The sequence below is a fragment of the Syngnathoides biaculeatus genome, chromosome 16, assembly GCF_019802595.1.
Source record: "Syngnathoides biaculeatus isolate LvHL_M chromosome 16, ASM1980259v1, whole genome shotgun sequence".
NCBI lineage: Eukaryota > Metazoa > Chordata > Actinopteri > Syngnathiformes > Syngnathidae > Syngnathoides > Syngnathoides biaculeatus.
Window position 1 is genome coordinate 8,880,578 of NC_084655.1, and position 12,495 is coordinate 8,893,072.

Consider the following 12,495-nt stretch of genomic DNA (forward strand, 5'->3'; position numbering starts at 1 on the left):
GCATTAAAGGGGAAATGCAGTGCTTTGGATGAATAGTGTATCAAATAGGTCATGTAATATGTACCGTATTTTGACAATGTGATTTAAATCCTCCCTCATTTAATAGTTTTATGACAAGATTTTTTTTCTCAACAATTACGAATTTTCAGGGGCACTGCCGATGTGACGTGTACTGTGCCACAACAAAGGCTCCATTACATGGAACACCATTTATGCCCAGTGTGGATTTCTCGTATTTATCCTCATCTGATGAAGAAATAGCAGTATCGGTTGATCAGGAAGACGGAGGAATACTTCCATACAGACCGAAGGCGGGACACGAGCCAAGGTTCGACGTTCGGGGAGGCTGTTAGCTGAGCTTCGGCGGCGGCGGAGGCCTTTAACCTAGCTTTGGCGTCTGGGGATAACGGCCTCACCCGCCTGGAAGCTCAGCTTGCAGCCTGCCGCCACAGCTCGTTCGTCAGACTCTGCGTCATTCCTGTCCGAAGAACCATCCGGGGCTGCCGGACACTGGGAACTGGGCTCTTATAGTAAGAACAGCCGGCTAAAAAACCCAAATACTGTGAATGAAAACGAATATGTCCTTTCCATAGTTTATCCTGATGCCCTCTGACTGGCATTATTGTGTTCCAAATGAGGAAAGATAGTGTAAGTCCGTCATTCTGTCTATCACTCACCTGCTCAACACTAAAACCCTCCATCCATCAATTTTCTGAGCTACTGGAGCCTATCCCAGCTATCAATGGGTAGGAGGCGGGGTACACCTTGAATTGGTTGCCAGGCAATCGCAGGGCACATAAGAGAGAGACAACAGTCGCACTCACAATCACACATAAGGGCAAATAGAGTCTCAACTAAATGCATGTTTATGGGATGTGGGAAGAAACCGGAGTGCCCAGAGAAAACCCATGCAGGGATCGTAAGAACATGCAAACTCCACACAGAAGGGGATGGGATTTGAATCCCGGTCCTCAGAACAGCGAGGCCAACACTCTAACCACTTGTAATTTTATTAAATTAACCACTTTTCAGTTTTATATGATGTGGTTTTAGTGTCCATCCATCTTGTACCGCTTATCTGAGGTCGGGTCGCTAGGCCAGAAGCTTTGGCTGGGATGGCCAGTCTTCCCTTCCCCCAACCATTTCACCCAACTCTTCCGGCAGGATCTCGAGCCATTCCCAGGCCAGCCGAGAGACATAGTCTCTTGAGCGTTTCCTGAGTCATCCCCGGGGTCTCCTTTCGGTGAGACGTGGCTGGAACACCTCACCAGGGAGGTGCCCGGGAGTCATCTGAATCAGATGCCCCAGCCACCTCATCTGGCTCCTCTCAAAGGAAACTAATTCTGGCCGCTTGTAACCTGGATCTTGTTCTTTCGGTCACAACCCACAGCTGGTGACCATAGGTGCAGGCCCGGCACCATGCCAGGCCACTTGCCTTCGAGTGGCCTGGCCTGGCTCCTGAGTGGGGCCTCGGTGATCCACATTCAGGCAAGTGAAACCTAGATCCATTTTTTTGTACTCGTCATCGGGTTTATGAAGCTGTCCTTTGTCTGGTCCCTCACCAAGGACCTTTTTGCCATGGATGACCCTACCAGGGGCATGAAGTCCCAGACAACTTAGCGCCTCGGATCATTGGGAAACACAAACCCCTCCACGACAATACGTTGATAGCCCAAGTAGGGGTGGTTTTATTGTGTTATACTTAAAGGAAAATTCCGGTGGTTTGGAGTAACAATGTATCCAACAGGTCATGTAATATGTACTTTATCTTGATAATGTGATGTTAAATCCTCTCTCATTTAATAGTGTTTTGAGAAGATTTTTATCGACAATTACGAATTCTCAGGTGCGCCGCCATTTTCGCAAGTCACATGGCCTACGTGCGCGGATGTGTCGGGTTACGTGCCATTACAAACGCTCGATTACATGGGACAGCATTATGCCCAGCGGCCTGGGAGCGAGCTCACGGGTCTACTGCTCAGCGGAGCTCGCTCATCAGACTCTGCATCATTCCACCCGAAGAACCATCCGAATATTCACCATTATTTACAGCCACAGGTTCAAATCTTTATGGAAGTATTCCTCTGTCTTCCCGATCAACCGATACTGCTATTTCTTCATCAAATGAGAATAAATTCGAGAAATCACTGCTGGGCATAATGGTGTCCCATGTAATCGAGCGTTTGGACCGGCACGTAACATCCGCGCACGTAGGCCATGTGACTCGCGAAAATGGCGGCACACCTGAAAATTCGTAATTATCGATAAAAATATTGTCAAAACACTTAATTGACAGAGGATTTAACATCACATTATTAAGATAGAGTACATATTACATGACCTGTTGGATACATTGTTACTCCGAACAACAAGATACTTTATAAGGAGGCACAGTGGCGCAGCTGTAAAGCATTGGCCTCACAGTTATGAGGATCCCCGACCTCCCTGTGTGGAGTTTGCATGTTCTCCCCATGTCTGCATGGGTGTACCCTCCCTCCTGCCCGTTGACAGCTAGGATAGGCTCCAGGACTCCCTTGACGCTCGTGCGGATAAGTGGCTAAGAAAATGGATGGAAGGATATATACGTGTAATCACTTTAGGGAAGTCCCAATTTTTTTTTTGCATTTTATGTTTCAGATATAAATAAATCATTAGATAATCCTATGCTGTATTCGGAAAATTAGGTTGCATTTTTTATAAACTTTGGACATTCACATAGCATTCATATCGCTCACATCGCATTCACATAGGATTCCAAGACTGTAAAAATGTGTACTCACCGAGTTTCCACTGGATTTACAAGTGGTCCTTTCATCAAACTGTCATGGATCATAAGTAAACTGATAGTTAACACGTCTTCGTCCAAACAACTTCGTATCTATCTGAGGAAGTTATGACGACAAGTTGATCGTGATCCAAGTTCATTCCGATATGCTCCATTTTTTTGTTCGACCTTTTTAAACTCACGACAACACTGGCATTCCACCACAGTTGGCATTTGGTCAAAAAGAGAACACGAACACCAGTCTTTCGAAACGAGCCTGTCTGGAAGATCTCCAAGGTCGATGTTTTAAGATTGTTGTCCTTCTTCATCAGCGTGATTCTGTAACACGTCAAGTTCCGCCTTTGTGTATTCTGGCTCAAACGCACAGGCTCTGGGTGAAATCTGTGGATAATTTTAGCATTAAAACACTGAACCCTCCTCGACTAATTTCTAATGTGTGTTCCCATTCCTTTTATTTTTGACAAAGTGCTCCTTTAATTCATTGTTCTTATTTGCATGCTCCTCGTAACTGGTCCTGTTAAACAAGTGTTGCCTGTTGAGGCAGAATGTGGACTTGGACTTGGAAGCTGTCAACAAATTGCCTGCATCGAGATCAATAAAGTTATCTGAATCAAGTTTTCTTTGCTCAGTGTTACTGTTGTCATGGTCCTGCCGCTCCAGCCCGGGCTGTGCGGGTTCCGCACGGCCAGGCTGATTGGGAGGCGCACACCTGCGCCTCATGTTGGCTGATTGGCCCCGGTGTATATAGGACCATGGGGACGACTGGTCCAGCGCCAGATTGTTGCAACTCATGCCCCATTCCTGCACTCCCGTATCTCTGATCATCAACCCGTGTGTACCGACCTCCGCCTGTTCTCCGACCGACCCCGTAAGCCTGACTCCTTTGAGACTCCTGCCTGCTTTGATCGATCTCCAGTGTACCGACTCCTGCCTGCCCACGGGCCTGCTCTCTACGCCCGACATCCTGACTACCGCTGCTGCACCTGACTGCCTGCTCGATCCCCAACCTTGGAACAATAAACGTTTTTCCTCAATTACCTCTGCGTCTCCCGACTCCTGCATTTGGGTCCTCCCTCCGTATCGATGGGTCGTGACAACTGTGCACATGACAAAAATGTTCAATCCATCCAAATATTTTCTGACTTTTAATCTGTTTTACATGACTTGAGGTTTGTGGATAAAATCGATTTTAGTACAAAACCAGGCACTGGTCATCCCCAGTCAAAATACATTCGCAACAGTGAAGCATGGTGATGGCAGGATCATGCTGTGGGGGTGTTTTTCAGCTGTAGGGACAGGACAACTGGTTGCAGTTGAAGGAAAGATGGATGCAACCAACTACAGAGATATCCTGGAAAAAAATTCTCCAAAGTGCTCAGGACCTCAGACTGGACTGAAGGTTCACCTTCCAACAGCTAAAATAACGATGGAGTGGCTTCAGATCAACTCTGTGACTGTTCTTGAATGGCCCAGACAGACCCGACTTAAACCAAATTGAGTATCTCAGAAGAAACCTCAAAATGGGTTCCCACCAGCATTCAACATCCAACCTGACAGAACTGAAGAGAATCTGCAAGGATTGGCAGAGGATCCCCAAATCCAGGTGCGAAAATCTGGTTTCATCATTCCCAAAAAATGTCATAGCTATATTATTGCAAAAGGATGCTTCCACTGTTCTAAACACTGTGCAAAGGGTCTGAATGCTTATGGCTGTGTGATATTTCAGTTTGTCTATTCCAATAAATGTACAAAAATTGCAATTGAGCGGAAAAATGAGCTACAGTACTGTATTAGGAAATAATTTTTTCAAATGGCTGCAGTATAACTAAGAGTGAAAAATTTAAGGGGGTCTGAATACTTTCTGTACTCACAGTACATAACAAAAAAGTACTATTAGTTATTAATATTAAATGAAATGCTCCTGTGTATCAGGAAGTTTTTTTTGTTTTTTTTGGATTACTAAAGAAGAGAGCAAGCTGCAATATTTCAAACGAAAAAAAGGCTAAAACGCTATGGGTTATAACATAAAAAGTAAAGGCCATGGTGCTAAAAAATTGCACATGCCCCAATTGCACACTGCTTTGTTACATCAAGTATACGTATTGCACATATTATTACATAGTTACGGATCTGGTTGATTTGTCTTAAATGTTATGAAGCTGAGAGAGTCCCTGATTGAAAGTGGTAGGCCATTCCGGACCTTACTACTGTATCTTGTCTAATAACGATCCGCCTAAAAGGTAGTTCATAATCACATTACAAGTGGCTTTGGTGTTTCGTATCCATTTATATGCAATTAAGTATTTTAGTGGTTGTGGGTGTGTGGTGCTAGTCAGTCTAAAATTTTGTATCTCATGCTAGCATTTTCAACAACTTTCAAGTTTTCAAACCTGAGCAAGCTGTACTTTGAAATGATGTTCCAATGAAAATATGAAGTTTTTCCTTTTTTTGTGTGAATCTTGTTCTTTTTTAGATTTATTGATGTAATTAACAAACAAATGTGAGTTTCGGAATATTCTCGTTATTTTTTTTCTTTTTTAGGAAGAGGTTTTATTTTTGAATCTAAAGCTTGACAGGAGGTAGAAAAAAGGGTTTCCGGGCGTACACACGATGCCCCGCCTCCATTGGGCTATGCCATTTTGAACAAAAACGGTGGATAAAATAGATAGAGGCAAAGATGTGGGGAAATGTTTTAAAAACGAGCTTTTAAACAATTCTTCTGTGAACTTTTACTCGTGACTGGAAATTGTGGAGCTTCGTGGACAAACAGCCGCCACACCCGGCTGCCCAAGCTAGCTAACCTTAGCATAGCTAAGCTAACGTATAGCGGATGCGAGCACTAGTCGGCGAAGAAGAATTTCAAGCTGAAACACGCTTGAGTTATTTATTTATTTTTAGTATCTTTTCGTTGCTTGAGAGAAGACTGAGATGGGGAGATGAGCAAACGTAGTGTGGCTGTGCCGCCGCTATGAGGACACCAGCTCGTTAGCTCGCCTGCTAGCGGTTGTTTTTCGTTCCACAGCGGAACCCCAATAAGCTGCGGTGAGTAAAACGTGAGCCCGTTCAACTGTCGTTCCGAAACAGTCAAAAAGGTTAAAACGGCCTTGTTGGCGACATTGACGTTAAACCGGTCGTTTGTCATGCGTTCATCATCACCTCTTCCGGTGGCTGACCCACTTTTGGACAGTGCACAAAGCGGCGTGCAAAATGGGACAAAGTAGCTCCGTCTGACTGGGAACAATCGTCTTTTTGTGTTCTGTTCCATACTCGCCTGGCTGCGTGAACATTTCTCGTTTTAACACACGTTGTCGTGCTAAATAAGCGGGTCAGTTTGGCACGTCATAGATGGATCATCTCAAGTAGTGAGGCTGGATTCATTTGAACACAACGGTTGCCTTGCAGTTGGGAGGTTCTGGGTTTGAATCTTTCTTCTGGCCTCTCCGTGCGAAGCGAGCAAGTTGTGCTCGTTATTATTTATCATTACAATAAAACAAAACTTTGATTTAGTTGTAGGCCAACAAATTGTCCATACGTGGACGTGTGAATAGGGAGATGCATGGGTCAACATGGGTCCTGTTATTGACTGGTGACCATTCAGTCTGTTTTCTAGCATTGACTGGCGTCCGGTCCATCTTTGTCTCCATGTGCCCAGGAAATTGACTGGAGTCTGTTCTATTGTGTGTCTGTACCCTGACAATGACAAGCAACCAGTCAATTTCTTTCCTGTATGTATCTTGATTTGGTGACCATTTTTTGTTTACATTTGCCCTTGATAGTGACTGGAGCCCAGTCCATTGTTATCTCTTTACTGGTGACTTGTCAATGACGAGTAAATTCAGTGTGTGGCCAGGCATTGACTTACAATTGTCCATTATTTCTCTACAATTTCCCCAACATTGAACAGTCCACTTTTGTTGTCTACACACACACACCATGATATTTATTGGTGACCAATCAATTGTTGTCACAAGTGATGCACCACATTTTCCCCTGGAAGATTGTACAATCATTAAAAAAAAAACAAACTGAATAGCGCACACAATTGAAATGCTCGCTTTTATTAAAAGTGCCCATTACGCTCATTTCTATGCAGTTTGAGCTTTTGTTTTGATCGCGACCTGACGCTTAGAAGAGCTGCTACAGATTGTAGCCAAACCGGGGCAAGAGACTCCGCTGCAGAACCAAAACTCTTGGGATTCAAAAAATGTTTCCTCACAAACGCCATGGATGGTACAGAGGATGACATGCTGGGGGAGCAAGATGGGATCACTGTTCATGAATGCAGGAAGCACCAGAACTAGACCAATTGATCAATGATGAATTCGACAGTGATGCACCAAATGTAGCTACGATGAATCATTTTCAGATTGAGGATGAGTCAGATGCTTCTTTTGAAGTCTTGGCCAAGGATGTGTAATTTGGTGGATAAACTGTACTATGCACAAATATTTTAAATTAAACAGTGTTAAATTGTTTATTAATTTAAGACTGTAATATGCGTTATCAACAGTAGTAATAAAATGTTACGCTATCGTTGAGTATTTATTTGAGTTGGTTGAGGGATTCTGTTCTGACAATTGCAGGGACCAGAAGAAGCGTGTCCTGTTTTCTGTCCCGAGATATTACCGGTGCATCAATACATACACAAAGATTATTATTATTATTAAATTTTTTTGAAAAAAAAAAAAAACAATACAAGTACAACCAATAAAAGTACTAACCTAGAAAAATAGAAATACAGACAAGTCCTAATATTTTGAGCATATGGAAAGCAGCAAACTGGTGGTGCGCATTGTACATTGGTAGAAGAGTTTTCCCTTTTTTTTTTTTTTTTTTTTTTTTGGGTCAACTTTAAGGGTGCGCATTATACTCGAGAAATTACGCTATGTGGGTGAAGGAAAATGGCCAAAATGCAATGCTGTAATGGTGCAAGCAAGAACTGCCAGTGCACGTTTCTCTGAATAAACATTGGAGGTGCCACCAACAACAAGGTGACGTGCTCTTTGGCCGTCTCAATCTTGTTTAATGGCTGTGATGGTCTGTCAAAATAATTCTTAATGATGATAAAGATCCCTGTCTCAAAATAACTTGATAAACATTTGAGACTTTGTTTAATTGTGTTTGTCCACGTTTTAGCACACAATCTGAGTGGCCAATGATTATGTGAGTTGCTCCACGGTGAAGCAGTCATATGGTATCAAGGTAGGTCAATGCACACACCGCGTGAACAGTGAGAGACAAATAATAAATCAAAAGATTACAAGTAAGTGGAAGCATTTGCGTATCATATCTCAATGCTCCCACTCATTGTCCTAATATGGGGGAAAATGAGCAAAAGATTTAATGAAGTTAGTAAATAGTCATGGCCATAAATGCAGTTTTACTATTAATTGATAAAAGAATGACTTTGTCTTAGCTTGGCCCCATTTTCAGGATTCACTTTCGGCACATCACTAGTGTCTATATGTGTATCGTGCCATCGGCGACTTCACTGTGGTTTTGCCTGATGGTCGAATGTATTTCAAGTTGGGCTTATTATTACATAAGCTTCTTCAAAATGTGCTGCTTCTAAATGGTCGACAGATTGGCAAGCAGCACCTGCCATTCAAGCCTTATACACTTATCTATTTTCCTCTCAATTGTGGCTGTTTTTGCATCTTTTGAATAGCATGGAGCCGCTGTGTCAGCTTTTATGTTCCAAATGTGTTGAGTCACGTGATGATGCTCTTTAGGCACTGCTGACTAAGCACGTGTGTCATGGCACGCTTTGCGACTAAAAAAAGACAATGGTGCATCTTTGACTTCCTTTTTTTTTAGTCCAGCAACATGATTCCCTTTAATGTATTTTACAAGCAATGACTGCTTGTTTTAATGCAATGCTGTTGTTTTTCGTGTTGTTCTGATGGCATCCTTCCTTCCCACGTCAGCTGAAGGCCACGGAAATGTATAAATGGAAATTGGTTGACCGCATTTTGAAAGAATGCGCGCGTGTGGAATGGGGGTGGACGGAAGAGTGGGCCCACAGGCTGTTTTTGTGCACTTACTGAATCACTCGCGCCTGCTGCTGCATTGGTTTCCTGTCACAAATGCAGCAACATGCTTTTGAGCCACATATTCAAATACTTGTTAACAACTATGATGATGACTATGGTCCATGACAACTTGGGAAATAATCTGTTGCAGGGTCATTCTGTCCCCTACACTAAATATTGGCTAATTGTACAGTGAAGCAAATAGGTATTTAAACACCCTGCTATATTGCATGTTCTCCCACTTAGAAATCATGGAGGGGTCTGAAATTTTCATCGTAGGTGCATGTCCACTGTGAGAGAGTTAATCTAAAAAGAAAAATCCAGAAATCACACTGATTTTTTTTTAACGATTTGTGTGATACAGCTGCAAGTAAGTATTTGAACGCCTGTCTATCAGCTAGAACTCAGACCCTCAAAGACCTGTTCGTCCGCCTTTAAAAGTCCACCTCCACTCCATGTATGATCAAAATTTCAGACCCCTCCATGATTTCTAAGTGGGAAAACTTGCAATATAGCAGGGTGTTCAAATACTTATTTTCTTCACTGTATATGCAAAAAGTAGGGCTGGGTGTTTTCACTACAATTAACTCTTGCTATATCCCCCCAAAAATTGATAGAATGGAAAGGTTCCCGCAATAATCCTATTCAAAATGCTATCTATTTATAGATTCTAGATTCAGGGTCCAGATTATAAACATTTTCAAGTACTTTTATTTCTACATAATTTGGTCTTTCAGATCAGGAATAAAAAAATGTTTATTTAAAAAATTAGAATAATAGAAAGAAATCTCCCCTAATTTTTAGCGTCACACATTAATCACTTCCCAAACTCAAAGTACCTGCACATTTCTCCAGGGGTCATTAAATTGCTTCAGTTTGGTTCAATACGGGGAAGAAAGCAGACTTGATCACTGGCCAGAAGGCCATCATTGATACCCTCCATATAGAAAAGTTCATAGCTAAGGAGGCTGGCTGTTCAATGTGCTGTGTCCAAGCATATCAATGGAAAGTCTTGTGGTGGAACAAAATGTGTCAGGATTAGGTGCAACGCAAGAGAAATGACTGTGGGCTTCACAGGATTATCAAACAGAACAGAAAGAATAGGATGGTAGTCACAGCTTCAAAAACCACTTTATTCAGACGTATCCGGGATGTGGACTACAACTGTCGGGTTCCTCGAGTCAAACCGCTTCTGAGACTGAGCCAACATAAGAAGCATCTCAACTGGCCCAGGGAGGAGAAGGACTGGACTGTTGGCCAGTGGCCTGAGGTCCTCTTTTCCTATGAAAGTAAAGTGTGCCTTTCATTCGGGAATCAAGGTCCAAGAGCTTGGAGGAAGACCATTGAAGAACAGAATCCAAGATGCTTGAGGTCCACTGTGAAATATCCACAGTCAGTCATGATTTGGGGTGCTATGTCCAGTGCAGGTGCTGGTAAACTCCCAGACAATGCTACATGCTGATTGCCTCAATGTCACGACTCATCGAGTCAGTGATTCAAGCAAAGGGATTTCCAAACAAGTATTGAAGATTAATAAATCATTTTGAAAATACAACATTATGATTAATCTAATGTGACCCTTAAAAAAATAGAAGTAAATGATTTCTTCAGTGTTAAAATTTTTTGAATTCCAGATTTTGTGGATTTTATGAGCTACCAACCCAAATTATGTAAAAAGAAAGTAAATGTTTAAATTGTGAGCCCTGAATCTTTATTCTAATGAAGTTTAACTTTATAAATGGGAAGAAACCCATAGTATTCATTTTTTTTTCGATAGGGTCTGTAGAAATAAAATAATATAGCATTGGTATTTTACATTGCATGTTAGCATCAACCTAGCATTAATTAATTTTATGTAGTTGTCAGCCTGACAGTGGACTTCAATTGGGAATAACAAACAACTTGAAGCAAGCACACTTGGCATCTATGTGGAGAACTGTCAAAATGAGAACTAGGCACAATGCTTTAAAAAGCGACTTTTAAGAAAAAGAAGATAAGGGGTGAAACAAAAAAAAAGTTTTGCTGGTTGGTCTAGATAAGAACTCTTACCCCTTGTGTTAAATGAGGGGTCACTGTCATTAGACTTAGTCGGCTTCCATTTTGTTTCTCTACAATGCTCTTGATGCCAATCCAGTCTTCCTCCTCCATCGCCTTTCACGTCCCAGCTATGTGGGAGTTCATGTTTGGACTTCCAGGATGCTTGTGACAACAATAATGCTCCAATTTATGATCTAGTGTTTTTTAATTAAAAAAAAATAAATCACATTTAGGCCTGTTCCAGATGGTGATTTTTTTTTTTTTTTTTTTTTTTTTTTTAATCATGTCGCCCGTGTCCACTAGGCCCTGGCCATGCCCTCGAGTGTACGGGCGGGCAATCTGAAGGACCCGGATGTGGCAGACCTCTTCTGCAGAGATGATCCGGAGAAGCTCTTTGCGGACCTTAGGGAGATCGGCCATGGCAGCTTTGGAGCAGTCTACTTTGTGAGTAGTCCTCATGCCATGTGGACTCATAAAACCTCAAACTACAATGAAAGTAAAAGATAACTTTGTATAGCTTTCACACGATCAGGATTTTTGGGGCTGATCAGCCAATTCAAGCCAACCAAACCAACTTAAAAAAATAAGTTAACTGTGCATTTAGTATTGTATAATTGTGTACTTAATGGCTCAAAAAATATCGGCAATAAATGTATCTTTATGTATTCATGCCAGTGAGGCATAGTTACAGACAGAACAAATGAATGGTCTTCTATAACAGGAGTGATGAACCCACAGCTCTCAAGCCGCATGCGATTCTTTGCCTGTTTTCGCACAGCTCTCCATGAAGAAATGAAAGCATATCAAAGTTTAGTTATTTTTGTGTGTGCTCTACTTGAGTTCATTATCGTATTTGCGTGCGTGGTTTGATTGAGTTCATTATCGTAGTTTTATAAAGCTGAGATTCACATTGAATGAAAATAGCTAAAAAATTTCAATTGGATCATTCTTTTGACAAAATAATTGGTCAAATTCGCTCTTAAAATGACCTCTCAAAAATGCACAGCTAAACGAAATTATCTGGACTAATGCGTTTTTTTCTGAGAGGGAGACCACATAATTTTTTTTGTTGAGCGCAACAGCAAGCTACTCTACCTTTTATGTGAGATGTTTTTATCGCATTTCAAAGCTTCAAATCTCAAGTGACACTTCAGTTCACGCCACATAAACTTTAGCCTGGAATCTCCGAAAGGGACTGAACATCGCAGTCACAAGTTGGTGACTGAAAATTCTGACAGAAAAGCAGATGAACATTCCATCCACAAAAGACTGGATGGTTCTTTTCCTCTATGGCATGGAGGATGACATCCAAAATTTCGAAAAACAGTGTTAAATGTGGACTTGCCGGACCACAGAAAACCTTTCCACTTTGCATCAGTCTGTCTTTGATGACCTCAGGCCCTGAGAAGCTGGCGGCATTTCTAGATATTAATATATGGCTTTTTCCTTGCATAGTAGACTTTTGAGTTTGAATACATTATAAAGGGATTTCATTTTTAAACTGATCAATCTTATTGTTTTTAGCAATTGATCATTTACTTAGAATTTTATGGCTACAACATGCTTCAGAAAAGCTGGTACAGGTCAGAAGGTTCAGAAAATCTAGAGAAATCACTGCATGTAAGCGGCAATGCCGAAAAA

General features: G+C 41.8%; 1 protein-coding gene across 2 annotated transcripts in view; it reads left to right on the forward strand.

The window, feature by feature from the left end:
• Positions 1-5,373: 5,373 nt before the first annotated feature.
• Positions 5,374-12,495, forward strand: part of taok2a (TAO kinase 2a) — a 30,664-nt gene continuing 23,542 nt past the window's right edge. For both annotated transcript variants that reach the window (XM_061845287.1, XM_061845288.1), the window contains exons 1-2: positions 5,374-5,827; positions 11,158-11,298. In XM_061845287.1, coding sequence (XP_061701271.1) covers positions 11,167-11,298 — 132 coding nt within the window. In that variant the 5' untranslated portion in view covers positions 5,374-5,827; positions 11,158-11,166. The remainder of the gene's footprint in view (positions 5,828-11,157; positions 11,299-12,495) is intronic.